General features: G+C 38.2%; 3 protein-coding genes across 3 annotated transcripts; all 3 read right to left on the reverse strand.

The window, feature by feature from the left end:
• Positions 1 to 2,571: 2,571 nt before the first annotated feature.
• LOC118336591 (ras-related protein Rab-25-like) lies at positions 2,572 to 10,904 on the reverse strand. The gene is made up of 5 exons (XM_035673266.1): positions 10,564 to 10,904; positions 5,888 to 6,083; positions 4,006 to 4,199; positions 3,705 to 3,785; positions 2,572 to 3,203 (listed from the first exon to the last, which is right to left on the reverse strand). The coding sequence occupies exons 1-5, from the start codon at positions 10,598 to 10,600 to the stop codon at positions 3,088 to 3,090; spliced, it is 624 nt and encodes a 207-aa protein (XP_035529159.1). The 5' UTR covers positions 10,601 to 10,904; the 3' UTR covers positions 2,572 to 3,087.
• Positions 10,905 to 12,319: 1,415 nt separating this feature from the next.
• Positions 12,320 to 15,894, reverse strand: lamtor2 (late endosomal/lysosomal adaptor, MAPK and MTOR activator 2). Its single transcript, XM_035673005.1, has 4 exons — positions 15,688 to 15,894; positions 14,488 to 14,650; positions 14,257 to 14,346; positions 12,320 to 12,903 (listed from the first exon to the last, which is right to left on the reverse strand). Exons 1-4 carry the CDS (start codon positions 15,753 to 15,755, stop codon positions 12,847 to 12,849), a joined length of 378 nt encoding a protein of 125 aa, XP_035528898.1. The 5' UTR covers positions 15,756 to 15,894; the 3' UTR covers positions 12,320 to 12,846.
• Positions 15,895 to 16,588: 694 nt separating this feature from the next.
• On the reverse strand, positions 16,589 to 21,003 carry LOC118336310 (ubiquilin-4-like). Its single transcript, XM_035672923.1, has 4 exons — positions 20,746 to 21,003; positions 19,596 to 19,711; positions 19,204 to 19,372; positions 16,589 to 18,150 (listed from the first exon to the last, which is right to left on the reverse strand). The coding sequence occupies exons 1-4, from the start codon at positions 20,968 to 20,970 to the stop codon at positions 18,010 to 18,012; spliced, it is 651 nt and encodes a 216-aa protein (XP_035528816.1). The 5' UTR covers positions 20,971 to 21,003; the 3' UTR covers positions 16,589 to 18,009.
• Between the last annotated feature and the right edge of the window lie 30 nt (positions 21,004 to 21,033).

Consider the following 21,033-nt stretch of genomic DNA (forward strand, 5'->3'; position numbering starts at 1 on the left):
AACGTCACTTTTTTTTTTTTTTTTCGTTGTCCCGCCCCCTTTGTTCGCTCCCACTGGTCAATAGCTGATCGACACCTGTCACAAGCGTTGCCGTGATTGGTCCGCTGCGCTGTCGTTCATGATTTGACCCGCTGTTGATGACGTCTGCGGCCCCAAGCCTCAACAGGTAATATCAAGCTTCAGGAATTTAAACAGCTCATAATTTCTAGTGGTATGTTAATGACATTTTTTACATTTTAGATTTGTATGGTGTTCCTATGATACCACCAAAGGAATATGCTTTAGTTTTTTTTTTTATGCACTTCCTTCTGGTGTTGTAATGCTTCTTAGAAACTTAGTTATATCTGAACTGACTGTAGTACCAATGGATCCTGGTCCAATGTGTTTCTCCTCTAAAAAGAATAATAACTATATAGATATACGTGCTTTCCTTTAAAAAAGAAGTGGTTTCTGTTTCAAATGTCGTCTCCTACTGGAATAATCTTTCCAGACCTGGACCGGAGAACAATATGGTGTCTAAATAAATATATTATTTTAAATAAGGACAGGGAAGTTTCTTAAAATAATTAATTGCTTTTATCCCTTCAAATTATTTTTGTGAAGACATAAAAAGGACATTGATGTAACGTGCTCATTTTGTCAACTGGCTCCAGAAGACTTATCTCATTTATTTTCTTCTTGTCCCCATTATTGTTCTTTTTGGAAAGATATTTGTGCTTTTGTGTCCCAGTATATAGTTTCTGATTTCATCCTTTTATATGAAAATGCATTGTTTGTTTGTTTGTTTGTTTGTCTCACCCCTCTGCCAAAAGAAATCAGTATTATATCATCAATTTGATCCTTCTGAAATTCCACATGCACAAATCGCCTGCATTGTGTAGCTAACAATATAATACAATTAATAGATTAATAATATTATTTTTCAAATACTTTATTGAGAGACTTTACTGAGATAATTGAATTCACAACAAAGATACAGAGAAAACAGGATCCATTGCTAAAGCTATCCATTGAATTCCGCCCAAGTTTTCAGAGGAATACTAAAAGTGGCTAAAAGTTTGGTTTTTTGGTTTGAGAATTTGCTGGTCAATCCAAAACATTTGACTGTAGATGCAGTAACCAAAACAGAAACACAAACATCGAAGTTTCATCACATCTTTTAAGAAAGTCCAGCTTACTTACTTAACTACAAAACTATTTTAAATTCAACATCTATTACTTTAAACAAAGGGGTAAGAAGACCTAAGATACTGATCCTGAAATGTGGGATATAAATGCATGAGATTTAAATAAATGCACCATATTTAGTATCTATATAATTTATTATAGAGCAAAAGGCGAATAATAATACATAGTATAAACAGTAATTATGTACAACTGAACCATTTTTTTGGTATTTCCCACAATTTAATACTTGCCAGAATTAGAAAGTCCCTGAAACATCTTTCAGCCTTTATTGAGTCAGTGATTCAGCACATCATTAAATGAGATTTCACTGCAGGTTTTACAGACAGTTTCCCTGTTGTTGTGGTCAGGGATGAACTTCCTCATCATATCAGACATGGAGCTGTCGGTAACAAAGAACGGCTGATATCCGGTGTTTGATAAAAGGCAGTTATTAGTTAAGCTCTTGTTTTTTTATTAGGCAGTCTACTAATTTTCCATAAAACTGACAGCTGCTTGGGTTTTACTGTTATTAAATTTGCAGCAGGAAGGAAAAACATTTTTATCATATCTCCCCAGCCCTTTAAAAAGGCCTGCGCGCTCATTCACTACATGCCTCATCATTCTTGCTGGCTTTAGCCAACATTAATTGGGCCAGTAAATGATTGCAGCACAGTCAGTGAGAATAGAGATATGCTTGAAAAGGTTGCCCACACCTGACCTGCTCTGTCAGACGGAGATGCTGCTGTACGTCTAAAATTCATTGCTGTTTTTTTCTCAGGTCTTTTTCTACTCCTTTTGTGCCTTCATTTCTTTTAATGTAGAAGTCTCCAGAATTTTCAGTCCTTTTTATGAACAAGGTTATGAACCGCTGATGCAGCTTTTGATGTGAAACAGTTTGTGAAGAGCATGGTTCGGACATAGATCTTGGCCAAATCTGGTTTAATACTTGACTTTAACTCATAAAATAATGGAGGGCTTCTCAGAAAGTTGAGCTTACCACAGAAATTGTCAGTTTAGGAGCGTGTGTGTGTTATTGTGATTGAAAACTAGCATTTGGCTTGAACTGAATCATTGCTGAGGTGGTAAACCTTACTAAGCTGGTATTTATAATTACTTGAAAAGTGTATAGGCCTTCATTATTGCAGATAGTTTGACTATCCCTACTTTGAGGGAAGAGCACAGGTGTTACTGAAAACACTAAAAATGGCTTTGCTCTCTTCAGGGTTTCCAGTGAGCCAGTATTCACAATACCAGAACCTTGAAACTTGCAACTGATTTCAGCTATTAATCATTAGGCTATATTATTTACACCTGTGATTTTCTACTTTGACATGTCAAAATGTTGTCTGTGAAAAGGGCCTGTCTTTTGTTATTAGACATAAATAACACGCAGTAGGCCAACCATCTCAATAAATCGTTTATTTTTCAACAGAAATGAAATCGGACTCATCCTACCTAGATCATCAGCTGGAGAACACACACAGCAACGATAGCAAGACTCACAGTCCGTACATACAGTAATCGCCAGTGTCATTTACGTTTAAAACATTACACATGCCATGGTGCGTCTACGTTACTCCAATTCTCTGCATGGCTTATAAATATATCATCTTACAAGTAACATGGTGTAGTGTTTTATTTTTGACCTATGCTCAATAGTCAGCAGGGACTGTTAAAATATTGATGTTGTTCTCCAGCTTCATTCGTTCACATATGAATCATCTTTTGAATACATCATGCCACCATGTAGCTTGTAAAACCTGTAAATCAGTCATTTCAAAGTGCCACTTAAGCCAGGAGGACCATTAATATTGGCACCCATGGCTGCCTCTTGTCGAGCCTTAGCACAGGGTTGTGGGTGAAGGAGGAGTTCACCTGTCGCCCACCCTGAGGCCCCTGGGCTTCTTAAGGACCTTGTGATCAGATGTTCCTGCAGCAAGGCTTCTGCTCCTCTGTGTTTTCTGCTCTGGAGTTTAAGGACACAGCACTGATGGAGCCACGGACCACTTCCTTACTGCTCACCTTTCTTTGAATCTCTGTGGTAGAAAATGTATATAAATTATACATTTACAGCATGCTAGAATAGAGAGGACATTGAGAGGACAAAAGTAATATGTAAAAAGTATTATAGCACCAAAACATATGCCTGTAGTTCGTGAGTGTAATGATGCAAAAAAGTTGACAAGAACCTTTCACAAAAAAAATAATAGGTGAAATTGTTCATTTCCAACCAAAAACTAACCAGAGACGTTTCTTTCTAAAGTCGTCAATCAAATCAAAGGTCAAATTTTCCTGGCCTTTTCTAGACCTAGACTTTTTCTAAACCTCCATGAGCTAAGGAGATGGAGGTCTGGCTATGTGAGGTTGAATTCAGGGTCACAGGGTAGAGCCTTATCCCAGCATGTTTGTGGGAAAATGCCTGTATCCAACCCACATCATTTATATGTTCACCCACACAGTTCATAGACTGTAACAACCATACTGTATTGGTAAGAATATATCCTGCAAAAAAGTTAAAATACAGTAAAATGAATTACCTGCTAGGACATTGTTGAATGCTGCCTCCACATTAGTTGAGTTCAAAGCAGAGGTCTCCAGAAACAAAAGACCATTCTTTTCTAGATAATACAAATAAGACAAATAAGCTATGTTAGTTATTTTAAATATATTATTTATAATTTTCTTGCTGGTGTCACTTTAAAGCTACATTCCCCAAATCACAAAACATCAGACTAATTTACATTCTCTACAATCATCATAAATTCAGTTCCCATTAACCAATTATGAACAATGAACACACAAATCCAATGCAATGATTTTCAGCACAGCTCTTTGTACCTGCAAAGCCTTGAGCCTCCTCAGTGGGCACAGATCTCTCTGACTCCAGGTCAGTCTTATTGCCCACCAGCATGACCACAATGTGGGGGTCAGCGTGGTCGTACAGCTCCTTCAGCCAGCGCTCCACACTCTCGTAAGTGAGGTGTTTGGTGATGTCATAGACCAGCAGGGCTCCAACAGCACCTCTGTAATACCTGTTTGGAGGAGAGTGGCTTTACAGTAACTCCTTATGCGACATTTAGGAAAATACTTTAATGAAGTTAAACATTAACAATCTGCATACACAAACTAAACACATGTAATAACAGATTTATTTGGCCACTTGGGGGCAGCGGAAAAAAGGTGAAAACACATTTAAATATCATTGCATTTTGAGTTTAAATGGTAAACCTTTTTACACATTTCCAACTTTGGAGCGTAACATAAGTCATTTGAGGAAAATATCTGGCTCTTTCATTCCAGCTAGATGCTAATTTTGTCGGCCTGCTGTTTGGTTCTGGGCAGCTAGCATGCATACGTATATTATTAACTGTTGTGACAGTGTGAGAGCAGTTACAGTGGACCAAAACAGTAAAGTTGTGGGCCGTAAAAAACAAAACAATGAGCTGAAAGATGTCATGCAGCTCTACAGAGTCGGGTGATGATTCTGGGTTCTTGCTGACCCCTTTCACAGCACACGCACGGTCATTTGATCCCGATCGATCTGAGACGCTTTAAGCATTGTCCTGCTGTCAAGTGAAAAAAAACTGAATGATTGACGATTGCTCTGAAGTCATGGACAAATCAATACTTTCATCACAATTACATTTCTGCTACTGTCCTCTAGTAGCATAATTAATTCCACTTTAATAGGTTTTAGCTGCTTGTTACAGCACAAATGAGAAACTCCATGGGAGTGAGAATTTGCATAGTGGAATAAGTCGGCAAGTAATTACTTAAAAAGCCAAGCTGTCAGAAAAGAGCTAATCCAGCGGTGTAGCATATCCTAATTTTTCCGTGTCTTAAAAATAAAACTGACATGGTTCTATTGTTTTAAAACCACTTTCCACATTGTTAATCCTTCTAGTTTAATTAAAAAAAGACTGAATCAGGAGCACCCTCAGATAGAACAGAGACCCACTGAGGGCTGAGTGTTCAAACAAAGGTCTCTGCCCTAACCAATTGGATTTTGGCACATAAGTGTGCCAGTTGGAAACTGACAGGAGACGAGAATGTGCTGGTTGTTTTTCAGGTAATGTGGGAGGAAACTGAGGATCAGTGCCTGTCCTTGCGTGTGTTTTGGCTGATAACAGCACCACCTTAAGATGCTGACATACTGGTTGCTCAACAACTATGGAGCAAGAAAACAAGCATGAAATGTTGATATAAAAAACTGTCTCTACTTTCTCTGTGTCTTCTCTATCCAAAGGTAAAATCGAACCACCAGCACCTCTAAAGCTCACTAATTAAAATGTCCGCTGGTTGCCTGGATCAGTTGCCAATTTCTTTACTGACAGTAAGACCATAAAATACTACATCCACAATTCATGTTGCAATTTTAACAGGGGACTCTCTGGCTCTTTACATGCCCATATGCCCTAATTAGACTGAAAGGAACAAGGTCACTTCCCTTCTCTCTGGGTAAACTGTGACAGTTGAGACAGTTTAACAAAATGTGGATGGACTAGAAATATAATATTTATTCATAAAATAACCGCAGGAATGCCTTCAAAATCTGCTGAAAAGCAATGCACATTTGGGCAACAATATTCAGACGTACAGATGTGCAAAAACATTTGAACATTCACACTGTCATTCTGTGTGTCTGTGTGTGTGTGTGTAAGAATGAGCACACATACTATAATGGATTTATAAAAAAGCTGTGATGGGTTTTGACACTTACGCAGAAGTGATGGCCCGGTATCGCTCCAGCCCGGCTGTGTCCCAGATCTGGGCCTTGATGGTGAAGCCGCTGAGCTGCACTGTCCGTGTGCTGAACTCCACCCCGATTGTTGTGCGACTGTCATGGGTGAACTCGTTTTTGGTGAAGCGAGAGAGCAGATTGCTCTTTCCTACACCAGATTCTCCTATTAGAACCACTGCAGAGGACACAAAATACAGTAAATAAACCCAAGTATTAAGGTTCAGTTTTTTAGGGTTTGATCAGGTTGTTGCAAAAGTAAACCCAGTATTTTTTGGATAAAGAAGACAAAACTCATATTCAGTCTAATCCTGTGATATCCACATCATCCTTTACAGCCCTTTTTAATTGAAGTCTTTAGTCTAGGTGTGTCTTTTTTGGTTGCCCCATACATCGGCATTCTTAACTGTCTAAGTCTGGAGCTAATTACACACTTAGGTATATGATGTCCTATTTTAAAAACAGCACCACACCTTGTTGGTAAATCAGTTATCGTTTTAACATGCAGAGCAAATACTGCAGAGAGATGGTGAATAAAATACTGGGGAACGTGGGATGACAGTCTATAATAGAATACACCACATTATTTAATGGTAAGGAGATAACCGAGTATACTGAGGGGCGGTAGGCTATCCCAGCATGCACTGGTGAGATGCTAATTCTAAAATACGCTGAATACACTGCAAAGCACAGGCAGAATTGAAACATTCACCACTTGGGGCAGAAATGTGGTGACAGAAGACTTAGGGACTTTACAATAGACATTCTGAAGACACACTTCCCCCTCTAGATAACTGAAAACCATTGAAGTAAAAAACACTCACAAGTGAGCCATTGTTTTGGGAGATAAAACAATCCCTAAGAGTGTAAGGTGATTCCAAATCAGGTGGAACAAGTTAAGCTGCTACTTCCTTTTTATCTTGGTCAGAGGAACCTACCTACTGGGTAAACAGGACAAGAAATAACACAGACACCCCCTCTGTACATTTCAGTGACTAATGTTTAGGTTTCAGTTGTTAGAATCTGACTCAGAGAGAAAAAAAAGGCTTGGCTTAATTGGCACAGGTAGGAAAGTATGACCAGAACTATTGGGATCTCTGCACAACTGGATAGGACACAGTCACAGCTTACTGCTGAGGTGTGTGAGCTTGTGAGACAATCCATGTTCTTGTGAAATCTCCACTGCGATTATGTAGCTATGGAGTAAGGGTGTGATGAAAGTTAAAAGAATAGTTTTGGCATTCTGGGAAATATTTGCTTTCTTGCTGAGAGTTAGAGTAGAAGATTGATACAACTACCACATTTGTAAATTAAACATACAGTCTCCAGTAGGTTAGCATAGGTTAGCATAAAGACTGGAAGCAGGGGGGAAACAGCTCCCCTGACTCTCTATGGAGATCTTTATAAAACTAATTAACACATCATATCTTGTTTGTTAATTCTGTACAAAAACTGACATTTAAAAACAAAAATATTTGAATGAACCAGCAAAAATATATATATAGCACTCTGAATGGCAGCATGTTCATAATGAGTACATTTAGTTCATATACAAATACAAATGCAATTTAGCTTCTAATACTCATGTACTTTTGCTTAAGTGAGATTTTGAATGCAGGGTTTTTACTTATAATGGAGCATTTATTTCACGGTGGCATTGTTACTTGATCCTCAGTAAAGCACCTGAATACTTTTGCTGGCTGGTTGAGAAAACAATCTCACCACAAGGTCCATTTTAGTAACAGTTTAGGGGCTTTCAGTCATATCACATGATCTTCATCAGCAAACAGAGTTTCCCATGTCATGAAACTGTAGATTTCCATCTCAATCTGCTAATGATCATATGATATGATTTAAAGTACCAGAACAGCTACTAAATGAACCCAATGAACCTTGTAGTGAGACGTTTTTCTTAACTTTTTTATTTTCCAAAGTTGGAAATTAACTTGGAACTTCAAGCCTTAAGCCAACATGAACATGATGTCCTTAAAATGCTCCAAATAAATGCTCATTTAAACATCACCTGGGTAAACCATCTGCTTATGAATAGTATGTGATTGAAAGCTTAAGATCAGCTACTAAATGGACCTTGTGAATAGATTGTTTTCTCAAACTCTGTTTCCAAGGCCAAGAATGAACTTCAACTGCAGTTTACAAATGACTTGTTCACTATTCACTAGTCACAGATAAAAAATGCTGGCACGTTTTCTCCTGAACACCTGCGCATTCCCATAAAGGTACACTCTGAAAGCACAAAGGAGTTGGCCCCTGTTCTTCACTAACAGTATGTTTAACCTGAAGTCTAAGGTCGTGGCAAACAATGTTTTACAAGTTGCTCTACTTTTGCTTGTTTTAGGTAATTGTTCACTGCAGTGGCACAGCGATCTTCTGTACTGCTTCTTTTTTCCAGTGGGTGAGGTGAGAATGTCTGTTTCCCCCCCTCTTCTCCTCCACCACTGAATAACTTCTTATGCAAACAATACCCATGGTTTCTATGGCGATGTGGGACAAGAGGCCTTCAAGCTCTGCGCCAGGCCTGGTTTGTTGATCCTGAGGAAGCTGGGAAGAACTTGATGTGTTGCTGTGAGGATTACATTTTCATTTTGTGTGTTTTCATGACCTTTAGGAGTGGAAATGTAACTACTGAAGCCCTGAAATCCCAATGGAAATCCTGATGGAAACTTAAAAATAACTTTGAGGTATATTCAATAGAGCAAAGTTTCATTATGACATCCTACAAATTATAGTTTTTAAAATGTGTACATAAGCATATTTGTATTAGTTTGTAAGTTAACTTTAAATACCTAGTAACCTAGTTGTATGCAGTGTTACAGAGATTTTGGCCAAGTAGTAGTAATAGTTGGGCAAAAAAATATTCCTAAAATAAAATAAACTCACTCTTGCAGTGTTCTCCCGCAATGTGCCCATGTACTGTGTGAAGTGTGTAGGCTTACATACCAAGCAAACGATAGAATTTGATTTTACTGATTAGTTTCTTTTCGAGCTATCTTTGAATCGCTGGGTGGAATGAACCTGCTCATACTCATAAGCTACTATAGCACACACTGCTTTAGGAGCACTGCAGTAGTGAGTGAGTTTATTCAGCGATAACAATCAGTTTGGGAACACATTTACAATTCACCGGCTAGAGGAGGGATTCCTCCTCTGTTGCTGCTCCTGAGGTTTCTGCCTTTTTTCCACTAAAGGAATAGCTCAATATTTTACAGCCTTATGAAGAGGTAGCAGTGACTTCCTGCAGTCACCATGAGTTTGCAAGACAACCAGCGGGGAGTACACACTGCACCTGGCTGAGAAATTGTCTTGCAAATAACCTTACACAAAACCACAACTTGTTGTTTTTACACTTCAGTCTTTGCATGGATATACAAATGAGATGTATTAATTAGTGAGCTTTGGAGGTGATGAGTTTTCTTATCTAGCAAGACAAAGAATATACCTTTACAGTTTATGGGGGAGTTTTTCTTAACCAAATCAAGAACCCAAGAGTAGAGGGTGTCATATGCTGCATAGATTGTAAAGCCCCTCCATTTCTGCCTACATTCCAGATAGACAGGAAATGTGGGGGGAAGAGAGAGAGAGAGAGAGAGAGAGGTGTGATATGCAAAAAGCCCCCCAGGTGGAATTGAACCATTACATGTGGTAATGTGGCCGCCCCCAAAGCCCTTCTAGGCAAATTTCTTATGTGTGATTTTGCGCTGTGTGAATACAATTTACTTAACCATCTACATGTCTAATTTTGCAGTGGAACTTGATGCTGTTAATGTTTTGGACACAGTTACTTTGGCTTCATCATTCCCCTGCAGTGCCTTTCATCAACATGGTATTTTTGTACCCAAATGTCAGATCACTGTACCTTAACCAAATCCCCTTTCTGAGTGACTTTCACTTCTCTTGTACATCAGTTAAGAGCCATCTGGAACCTTAACAAGCTACACATAAGAAATCAGTACTATGCCATGTAAGTTATGGGCTGAATGAATAGAGTGAATAGCACAAGGTGCAACTTTTCAAAGAACCGAGTTCAAGTTCAGTGTAGATGCACTGAAAACACTGTTACACACTGGATGTGTTGGAAAACTACTGGATGAGTGATGTACTTTGTCGTTTGGCACAGATATACTACTTTAAACCAGACACTCTGTTACAATGTTGTTCTGCATGAAATGAAACAGATAAGCAGGAATTAAAGTACACATCCTTGTTGCAACAATAAGCTGTACTATGCATGCTTACTGCTTACGTACCCAGGGAAAATGTGCTGAACTGGAAATGTGATTGTAGTATCACTCAACTTTGTAATAATGCAACTCACTTGATGTGTTTTGAGACTTGAAAAATACCTATGCACAATATTTACCTAAACAGCTGACAGAACTACTTACACACAGACACATAAGTTCAGGCTATTAGTTAGAGCTGTGTATTACTATGTACTGTATAGTTAAACTTAGCTTAGTTTATTACAAATAATCTATTACATTCGGTTGACACACAGATTCCTGTTCCTAAAAACTGCCAAGTTAATAATAAACAAGGAAGTATAATTTGAAGGACAAAGAAACGTTGCACAATAACACCTTTGAAAGACTTTAGGGATGTACCTGCAGATCGACTCAAGTAAGCAGAACTGTACTCACCCTTAAAGACAAAGTTGTAGGCCTCATCTGACCCCATATTCTGTCCATTCAATGTTGCCACCCCAGCTTACTGCCGCGACTCCAGCACTCCCAAACTGATTGCAGAATGTAAGATGACACTGACTCACACCACAACCACCCTGCCCCTCAGTTCCTCAGGCTTTGGGAAAGGAAATGGCAGCAAAAATGTTTTGACACATGAATGCCAGTCGCCAGCTTTCTGCCCTTAACTACCCTTCCCTATCTGAGTTGATAGAAAGCTGGCTTGTTTGAACAAGACATGCTGAGTGTATCCAGGTTGCTCTGCTGTAGCAAGGCGGGGCTTGTGTCAGGGAGTGCTGGGGCAGCAGTGGAGGTGTGTCTTAAGTAATGGAGTCAGTGCAGGGCAGGTTGAACAGGTGGGGCGACTACCAGGTACAGGTGAGAGGGACTGCCAGGTGCCTCCTGCTGGACCAATCAGATTATTGCATGGAGTAAGCACTTGCTTCATCACTACATGACCAAAACCACCCTGAGTTTACACAATATTTCTATAATATTGCACAACTGTGTGTCAGTCTTTAGCTACAACAGTATCTGGCTAATTTTACTGGAATATGGATATACGTCTTCCTCTGCCAATAAGAACCAATTCTTTTTCTTCTTAATTGTCATGTTCCTTTATAAATACAGATCTGTTGTTCCCATGTAATCCTTTGTGGTCACAAAGAATAGGTCCAGTACATTTAGTGTATGTGGTCATTTTAGTAACATCTCTTCAAAATGTGTTGGCAAGAGATGCTTTCATTTTTTTCTACTTTCCATTATTTTGAGACTATTATGTATTTAGTCAGACATCTTTAACTTTCTCCAATTTCTCTTTGCCACAGAGGTCAAGGTCACTAATAATGTTGCGAGTAGTTGTAGATTTTGTATTCTGGGCCATTAATGCACCCAACAACATATTAATGCACCTTTTTTTTCATCCATCATGGGCCTCAGACTGTTTCCGTGTTAAAATAAAACTCTTTTCACTATGTTTCTAGCAGTAAGTCATCAGTCTGTCTTATATTATTGAGCATGTCTCTAAACACAGACATGCTGTGTGCAACAAAGACACTAAAAAGGGAAATCTTGTTTTAATCAATCTGATTTAAATATCCAACTGATTTAAAGTGAAGTGAAAAAAGCCTCAGGCTGTGATTAAACTGCACTTCGAATGAAGGATTTTCAGTTTTCCAATTATTACGCTACTGAAATGATTTTATCGGTATTCATTTCAGGTTTTAAAGCGAATGAGCAAGCAAAGAGAAAGTCTGATATGATTAAACAAGTATATCCTGTAATTATCTACAGGAAAATGTCAGAGAGGTAAGGATGCAAATTGTAATGTTGTCACATCTTCAAGTAACAGATATGCTGTGCGTATGATGAAAATAAGAATTACAAATAAGAACAAAATAACAACATGAGGGATATCTGGTTCTTTAATTTGCATATAGCTGAAAAAGCAATTAATAATTACTAAGCTTTGTTAGAGGGTAATAATACAAACTATAATATAAATTCTTTCAAGCTTTCTAGTGTGGCATTAAAGATACAGATACAGTTATATGTGAATCAGAGAATACTGATACTATGGGTATTTTCAAAACCTAATCCTGGTAAACATTATATTTTAGCTTTGAACTAATCTGTCTGTCACGTCCATCTCTGAGCTGACTCATGTCACACCAAGCACTCAGTTCAAAACAAAAACAAAATAAGAACGTGTGAATATATTTCCAAAAAATTGTTTATTTAACAGCTTTGAAACAAAAACGTAGCAAGTAATCATAATGCATTTTATCAGGCAGAAATTCTCATGAAGGTTACCACAAACCTTTGTATTTTATGCATTTTAGTCCTCTGATGGGATTCAAAATGTTAAATTTTCTGCTTAACTGTTCTCGGCATGCCTGAACTAAAACTGCAAATGAATGAATCAACCGTGGGACCAGTTGATAATGGATTCATTTCAGCAGTAGAATCAGACTTTCCACTGACAGATTATATGGATTTACAGACCATTAGATGAACAGAGTCACAAGGGAGGGCAAACACTTAAAAACCCATAGAAATCATTAGTTTCAATACTATCATTATAAATACACCGACTCTCCCTTCCTACGCACACAATCACTCACTCACTCATAGATATATGCATGTACACAGAATGTTACAGTAGTCCATCAATGACCTGGATCATATGGTGCTTTTTCCCCCAGGCAGACAGGAGCAGGCACAGCTTCAGTCACGTCTCCACTATGATGCCGCCACTTGGGTTAATGGTTCCTCCAGGTACTGCACCAGAGCTTCTGCCTATGAACACAACATACACGGCGCAGTGCTATCAAAGGCTGTATTCAGAGTGAACAGTAATGCTGGATTAGTTTAAGCCTTTGTGTGTCACTGTGGCATACAAGCCATACTATCAGGTTTACTTCAAAATCAGGTTTTTTGACGAGTCAGGAACTATTCTGATTATCAGTTCATCATTTTAAGTCACATTTCAAGCAAAAATGCAATTATATGATTGTTACGATTGTGAGTATTTGCTGCTTTTCCTTGTCTTTTGGGTTTTGGTTGGACAAAAGAAGGCATTTGATGACACCATCTTAGTCTAAATAACGATAGCGATGGACAATCTTCACAGTTTTATGATGATTTAAAAACCAAATGACGATTAATTAATTAACTGAGAAAATAAAAGGCAGATTTAATGAACTGATGATGTGTTCAGAGTACAGTAAACTAGTACACGTTTCTACCATATTGTTAAATACAGTTGTGTCCTCTTCAAGTCATTTTTAAAGAACATTTAAGGCTTAGCTATTTGGGACTGAGTCAGTATACCAACATGCCAGCTGAAGCTTCTCAACTGCACACATTTTGAAAAGTTAACTGAAATCTACCACATCAAGAAGCTACAGGTGTGAAATGGGTTATTTTTTCAGTTCATCATTCAATCTTCAGTTAAAATATTCTGTCTGATAAGTATTTAAAAGAAGAAAAAAAGCCTGAATGCTGGAGGTCCCCACACTTTACTAAAACAACTAAATTTTGTGTTTACCTTCTGACAAGCTCATTAAGAATTAGTCTGTAAATTATTCAACACATTCTTTTCAAGGTTGAGATTTCTGAAGGTTTGAGGTTTGAAATTGTCTTTTTGTTAGGCCATGAGCAAATGGGATCAGAATCCATGTTGGGCAAACATTACCAACCACGCTTCTCTATTAAATGACGGGAAAAGAGATTGCTTACATTGATCATATGTTGGAGGTTTGCAGCTCACAAACTTCAATATGCACCTGTCTTTGTTACTTTGTTCACTTGTGGCTGCATCTTATTTCCCATTCCTCTCATATTATACAGCATTTAAAAACTGATGTGCTGTTTCGCAAGCTGCTAGTGGTGACTTTACCGAGATACATTCAGACCTGTTTCTGTACTGAAACGTGACACCTTTTGTCAACAAATGTCCAATTAATTATATTTTATTGAATATCACACGGTGATAGTCAGGGACCTTCAACAAAGATTAAAAAAAATAATCACATTTTTGAGCTGTAACCTCGAATAAACAAAAGACTAAGCAAATTACAGCGAATGTATAAAATACCACGACACTGAAAGCAAGACATTGGTTGTATGGGGAACCAATGAGACTCTCACCTTGGCTTTAAGCATCCCAAAGCCCACTGTCTCTTTGGCGTACATACACAGCAGTAGGTTGGCTACACGAGTAATGGCCACTCTTCCCTCCTGAGAGAGAAAACAAGAGATAGAGAGAGAGAGAGACAGAGAGACAGAGAGAGAGAATGACAAAGTGCCCCAGTGTCAGGTGTTTGAATTCACCTATAAATACTCATCAAATATATGAAAACAACAGCAATAGTTTCTTACCATACAGTCCATGAGTATGAATTTGAGTTTGTCCTCGTTGAAGGCTTGGTGGCCGTTCTTGTCGTAGGCTGCCCAGATGTTGCTGGCGATGGCGGCCGTCACTCGTGCGTCAGTGTCCCCATATCCAGAGTAAGCCAGAAGTGAACCTTCATTGTTCAGTAAACTGGTGAAAGAGAGTTCAAAGTTTGGATGTTTCAGTATCCAGCAGATGAAAGGGGGATATTTTGTCAGTATATGGATTTTGTATCTTTATCAAGCTACCTAACACTGCTGGTAATATCTACAGCTGGGGCGAGGGTGTAGCAGAAGTGTGGGCTACCTGAACACAAGCTTACCAATACAATCATTGTATATCACACTGCTTGAAGCACGTACAAATATAGACAATGTTGTGAATTATGTCGCTTGTTTGCTTCAAGTTAAAATGATCATGTGGTGGTCACAGTTTACCCAATGTGCCAGACCATGTTGAATTCCAATTTGAGTTGACATTAAGGCAGTAATTAGAAATAAAACGCTTCTGTAAAAATACAGGAAAGGTTTCACCTAATTAGTGAATTTAGATGAATCATCAGAAAAAATAATCAGTGACTTTTTAAACTGTTACACTAATTTGTCAAGCCAAAATGTCTCAAATGTGAGTGTGTGATAGATTTTTTCCCCTCTCACATGTGATATTCAACTGAATATCTTTGGGATTTGGACTGTTGGTTGGATAAATCAAGCAAACTGAAGACCTCAACCTGGTTTCGGTGAAGTCATAACGAGCATTTGTCACTATATTCAGACATTTTGTCCACAAAACGATGGCAAAAATTGGCAGATTGTTAGATAATAAAAACAAGTAACCACTAATAAATGAGTTAAAGTCCTCCATTTCAGGTTTTTAAACACTTAATTACTATTTGCAAACATGTAAGGTTTACACAGTGTTAATAAAATACCATATTACCTATTGTATTGTAATTACTGTAAAATATACATTGGTTAATGTTACTAACATTAGCATTGCCACTTCTACCGCAGCATTCAGGAGAGGGGTCTGTTCCTCACGATATTTACCCCCCTTTACATTTACATGATTGTCAAACAGACCACCACTGTAAACGTTACAACAACAAACTATAAAACGGTATTTAACATTAACTCGTAGTGAAAAGCATATCGGTAGCATGCTGCTATCTAGTTAGCTGTACTCACAGTGTGCTTTGGACTCCGTTTGTGTTCGCCTGGCTGAGAACCTGCGTTAACGCCTTTGGTCGTAACATGGCTACTTAATCACTAACTTGTGATGGTATTTATTTAAAAATGTACTTATATGAGTAAACAACCACCTTTAAACTGTCAAAAAACTACTCAACAAACAAATGTCAGCTGATGTTTTCTGGCTCTTCCGGTTGTTTTCTCAATGCATTGTGGGAATTGTAGTCATCGAATTGATTTTTTTAAAAGTCCACATTGATGAAAGGATAACGTTTTAATATACTGATTTAATATAGTTATGTTTAGTTGAATGTGAAAATGTGAAGTATTTCCGTTTTAGTGAGACTTGTTTTTGTTGACTAATATTTGACATGTAAATATATAATCTATACTGTTGTAGTTAACGATTTTATGTTAAAAAAAAAAGAATACAATTGTTTTAATATTTCATTTTCATATTATCATAAATGATCCAACCTTTCAGAATACATTAAAGACTGAAAGACAAAATAAAATATACATTAAAAACAAGCAATAAGAACAAATAGGTAATTTTACTTTTAATACTAAAAGAATTGTGTACTTAAGATTTAATAAAGGCACATTACAGACTTTTACAGTTCCTGGAATAATATTTGTGGTATTGCTACATTTACTTTATTAACATAACTGTACAGATGACTGCCAGTGACAAAGACATTATTTAAATTTTGATTTAATAATTAGGAAGAGTAACATACTTGAAAGACCTTTCAGATATCACTGGAAGAAGTGAACAATGTGTCATAAGTTATCAGCAAAAACACACTGCAAGGACAAATGGAAATTTGAATCAAAGATTAAATTCAGCATAATACAACTATCAAACTGCATTGCCAAAATAAATTATCCACACACATTTACAATAGACAAGACAAACATTGCAAATAATTTATTGGTTTAAAAAAAAAAATTCATCTCTCTATAGGTAAAACAATAGATTTCCTAGATAACTTGCAGAACCCAATATTATATTCAGGCAACACACTGCTTGTATGGAAATTCACAACAGTGTTAATGTGAAAGAGTTTGATTTAACTTTAAAAACAATTCCCAAATAGCTTTTCACAATTTCTATTGAATAATCAGTAACCACAATTAATCACTTCATTTTATAGTTTAGAACAAAAATTCCAAATGGCTCCTCGTTTATTTAGTGTTAGTCGACAGAAAATCAACTTGATCAAAACCTTTTGCTAAGAAAGTTATTTCTAATGACATGGTCTAAATGGGTGGGTGATATGAATGAAATCCTTTATTCGGTATGTTTTTTTTAAAAGGTGAACAATAGTTCTAATTCTGCAAATGAAAATCCTGACAAATGTATTCAAGGGAGATCCTGTAAATCCAATATCTTAGGCAATACAACCAGAGGTATTAAAAAGAGGGCTATCTACCTCAACATAGCAAACTTTCTACCAGTTGAAAAGTCTCTATTGTCTCAATATAATAGTCTCTTGTATATAAAGTCACATTGTCCAACCCCTTATCCACACACACGTTATAGTCTTGGTCCTACAACCAAAAAACCTTCACCATCTCCTCCTCCTAAACCATTTAGGCAGCAGTGCCATACCAACAAGAATCAGTACAATTCAGAGAAACCTTGTGAGAGGAAATAGAAAGAGTCAAGAACCTGTCAGGGTAAAAAACTTAAGTGAAGAGATAACTTAAATAAATACCAGTCAACCAGGCAAGAGGATGAAGAAGAAAAAGAAAGTAATAACAAGCTGGTTCTCATGACCCAGAGTGCAGAAGTCCATCATCCAACCTACTGCAACAACATCCAGATTCACAACTTTTTTTTTTTTTTTTTAAACCACCTAAATACAGTCTGTTCAAATTAAATAATGTGAAAATAAGTAACTATTAAAAGTTAATTCCTTGGTAACATAATGTAGACATCCAGTGAATGAGCACTTGTCATGTCAGAAATCATCACCGGCTGCGCTGACAGGAGTAACTCGGTGGTCGCGACAGTGATAGTCGTGGCGTCGTTTCACAGTAGCAGTATTGCCACGGCATTTAGTACAGGACCAATTCTGTTGGAAACCAGCAACATCCTTCCACAACGTCTCCCACCACGATCTCCCAACCTCCTTCCTATGATTTACAGATCAGCTGAAGAGATAACAGGTGATTGGAATACCACTGAGTTTATCTGGGTGTCATGTCAGACTTGCATTTGATGAATGTGTTATTAATTAAAAAAAAAAAAAAATCTCCAATGCCAGTCACCACCAGTTTTCCTACCCTCACCCCCAGAATGAACGGAGTGAGTTAGGCCAGCAGTCTTTCAATGGCGGCGTTGACGTCCCCTCCCGTGGCGATGAGCGCCTGCAGGTTGGCTTCGCGGTTGATAAAGCCCATGGCACTGAGCTGGTCGAGCTGCTGCTGGAAACGAACCTCCGGGGTCTGAAGCTGTGAGGGAAGAGATGACGCATGAGGTCAGAAACTGCTTATTTAAAGGCTGACCCTCTTTTTTTCAGGCTTTTTTTTTTTTTATTTAGTGGCTCAAGAGATTCCACTGAATGTTTCTTTATACCAGCTGATTCTGACCCAACGTTTTAACACAATTGCTTTTTTAAATGTAAATCAAATTGACATCATGCTCTCTTGGTATTAACTTTACTTCATGCATCATTTATGCATTAAAATATGGACTGAACTCGTCCTCTCACACAATGTCATATTTAAAGTTTTAGGACTTTTCACCTTCAAAAAAGAAGAGCCAGAAGAGCCATTCAACTACCACTGACTGAAATTTATGGCGCTTTTATCACGTTGACACTTCATCTGCTTTCAGTGACTCCACTTCAGCTTGCATCACAACTCCTTTTAGTGCATACACTTTGAACCCTTTTCTCTTTTTAATAAAAAAATCTAACATAAATAATTCTGTTCTTACAGAATTATTTAACTAACAGAATTATTATGTAACTCCTACAAATCCCAGTGTTTTCAGTCCTTACATTTCAACGAAAATGTTCTTTCTTTCATTGAAATTAATTTATTTCAGCACCTTTTCATTTAAGCTGATGCTTCATCTTAACTTCACACTTAAAACCGAAAAGGTTTCAGCACTAAATTAAGTTGAATTGTCAATTGGACTTCTTTCAGTAACTGTATTTTGACTGCCATTACAACTTTTCCTGTATTTTAGCTTTTTCATTCTCAGCAGCGAGCAAACGTTTTCAGAAGAAAATGTATCTTCTTCCAGTTTAATGATTATCAGAGTGTTAAAAGCCACATTAATATTTAATGCCAACCAGATTTAAGGATTAAGGATAGCATTATCTAGTGGTCTCAGTGACAAACACTAACAAGCCTAACAAGAAATTAGGAGTTTATCGAGACAAAATAAGAATCAAAAGCGATGGAACTTCAACATATGTTTTAAAAGTTAATGAGTAAGACTAGCTGTTCTGATTTTGGGAAAAACAGGACAAATTCAAGCAATTAGATGGAACATACTGATGGCCCTCCGCCTGCAAACATCTGTAACATCTGCTGCATGAGCTGCTGCTGAGAGGGACTGGTGGCCGAGAACGGGCTGGGTCCTGTTGCCATGGCTGGTTGGGGAGGGTTTGATGGAGGGATGCTGCCCCCTGTGGCTGGAGGAACTGTGAGACCTAAAGGGGATCTAGAAAGGGGAAAATAATGATCATGTTAAAAATCCAAACAACTGTGGTCATTTTAGCTAAATATACTGTAGTGACTCTAAATGACCAATACAAATATTTACCCAATATTAGACAGAATCCATACAGTGTAAATGTTACTATTTGGCTTAATGTTTATTTACATAAATTAATCTATGGCTACACCAAATGAAGTTTATCCATTTTAGAGCAAATAGCTGGTACCTGGACATGAATCCCGGGGCTTCTGTCTGTAAGGTCTGCAGGCCCTGTTGGATCTGTATGAGGGCCTGCATGGCTCTGGGGTTTGTCAACATGGACATTGTTTCCGGATTTTGCATCTGCAAAGACAAACATGAAAGAAGTCAACTCTGAACCCAACAGAGTCCCCAAGGTCCTGAAAGGTCTCTTCATCTTTTGCACACAAGATACCAATGTAGGTGTCTGCATAAATTCTCTGAGGGTCATTAAAAAACCCAGAGGATGCTCTCGCGGTTACTAAGCACCCAGTCCTAGTTACGCATCATCTCTTGCATCATTTCTGGATTCCTTGCCAACTCTAGGGTCTCTCAAGGGAACAGAGGAGTCAAATAACGAAAACAAAAAACCGTGAGAGCTGAGGTGGCGTGTGATAGCCATCAGTGTCATCCCTAAATTTGTTTTATTGTGGATTTGCCTTTATATTCCACACAGGAGATTTTCCTGATAGCTCTTGGGATCCTGTTTCTTAGAGAAAATACAAAGTACAACAATAAGTCACCAAATAGCTGCAAACTACCATAAATGTCTTTCGTAATTTGAAGACATCACCATGGGTTCTGAGAAATTATAGAGGGTATTTTTCATCATCGTATTAGATTTTATAGACTACATGATTAAAACACTCAAGATAAGAAAGCTGCAGACAAATAATATTTGTGTGTTTCCTTAGCCATGTACCTTTTTTTCTTGACACTCTTTCTACCTCAACCACTTCTCTTCTTCTCCTCTCAGCTACACTTGAGGATAGCAAGCAGCACACGGTAGCTGAGATGTGCCGACCCGGGGAGCGAATGTGATAAAACTGCTGCTTTTCTGGAGAATTAACATGCGTCAAGACGCAGGCGATGTGTAGTATTTTGACTAGGAAAATCATCATAAGCTGTCGGCTGCCTTGAGAAACAAACTGTTCTCATCCCACAGAATAGGAACACAATAACAAAATAGGCTTCGCCACCCACAGCTTTTAATTGTTTGCCTCTGTCACTGGGGCAATAACTGAACTAATGCGACGTTTAACACAAGGCATTCACTTGATGAGTGGACATTTATCAGCACGAGCTCTGTGAGGGTGACCTGGCGTTTCAGGGCACTAACATGGAAGCTCTGCACTGACCTGTCTCATGAGCTCAGGGTTGTTTAACACGCGGGAGACGTCCGGATTCTGCTGCATGAGCTGCTGCATCTGCGGGTTGCCTGCAAACATCTGCCTCATCAAGTCAGGGTTGGACATCACGTTCTGGACAAGCGGGTTCCCCATAATCTGCGTCAGCATCTGCGGGTTGGACATCAGCTGACTTTGCACCTGCTGCTGCATCTCCATTAAGTTGGATGAACCCATGCCTAGACCTAACAGGCCAGACAGGTCACCAAGTCCACCTGAGGAGGAGGAGGAAGAAGAGGA

This window comes from Morone saxatilis, unplaced genomic scaffold (genome assembly GCF_004916995.1).
Source record: "Morone saxatilis isolate NCDOM2014 unplaced genomic scaffold, NCSU_SB_2.0 Contig24, whole genome shotgun sequence".
In the NCBI taxonomy this organism is placed as follows: Eukaryota; Metazoa; Chordata; class Actinopteri; family Moronidae; genus Morone; species Morone saxatilis.

What these genes read in the sequence shown, in the direction of transcription:
- LOC118336591 (XM_035673266.1), bottom strand. Translation starts at nt 10,600, where the DNA reads ATGGGGTCAGATGAGGCCTACAACTTTGTCTTTAAGG. An exon ending in CTACAACTTTGTCTTTAAGG is followed by an intron (nt 6,084 to 10,563) that starts GTGAGTACAGTT and finishes TGTCCTCTGCAG; the next exon opens with TGGTTCTAATAGGAGAATCT. An exon ending in TACCGGGCCATCACTTCTGC is followed by an intron (nt 4,200 to 5,887) that starts GTAAGTGTCAAA and finishes TCCTCCAAACAG; the next exon opens with GTATTACAGAGGTGCTGTTG.
- LOC118336310 (XM_035672923.1), bottom strand. Translation starts at nt 20,970, where the DNA reads ATGGGTTCATCCAACTTAATGGAGATGCAGCAGCAGGTGCAAAGTCAG. An exon ending in ACCCTGAGCTCATGAGACAG is followed by an intron (nt 19,712 to 20,745) that starts GTCAGTGCAGAG and finishes TTGTCTTTGCAG; the next exon opens with ATGCAAAATCCGGAAACAAT. An exon ending in TTGCAGGCGGAGGGCCATCA is followed by an intron (nt 18,151 to 19,203) that starts GTATGTTCCATC and finishes CTTCCCTCACAG; the next exon opens with CTTCAGACCCCGGAGGTTCG.
- lamtor2 (XM_035673005.1), bottom strand. Translation starts at nt 15,755, where the DNA reads ATGTTACGACCAAAGGCGTTAACGCAGGTTCTCAGCCAGGCGAACACA. An exon ending in AACGGAGTCCAAAGCACACT is followed by an intron (nt 14,651 to 15,687) that starts GTGAGTACAGCT and finishes CTCTTTCACCAG; the next exon opens with TTTACTGAACAATGAAGGTT. An exon ending in TCATACTCATGGACTGTATG is followed by an intron (nt 14,347 to 14,487) that starts GTAAGAAACTAT and finishes TTTCTCTCTCAG; the next exon opens with GAGGGAAGAGTGGCCATTAC.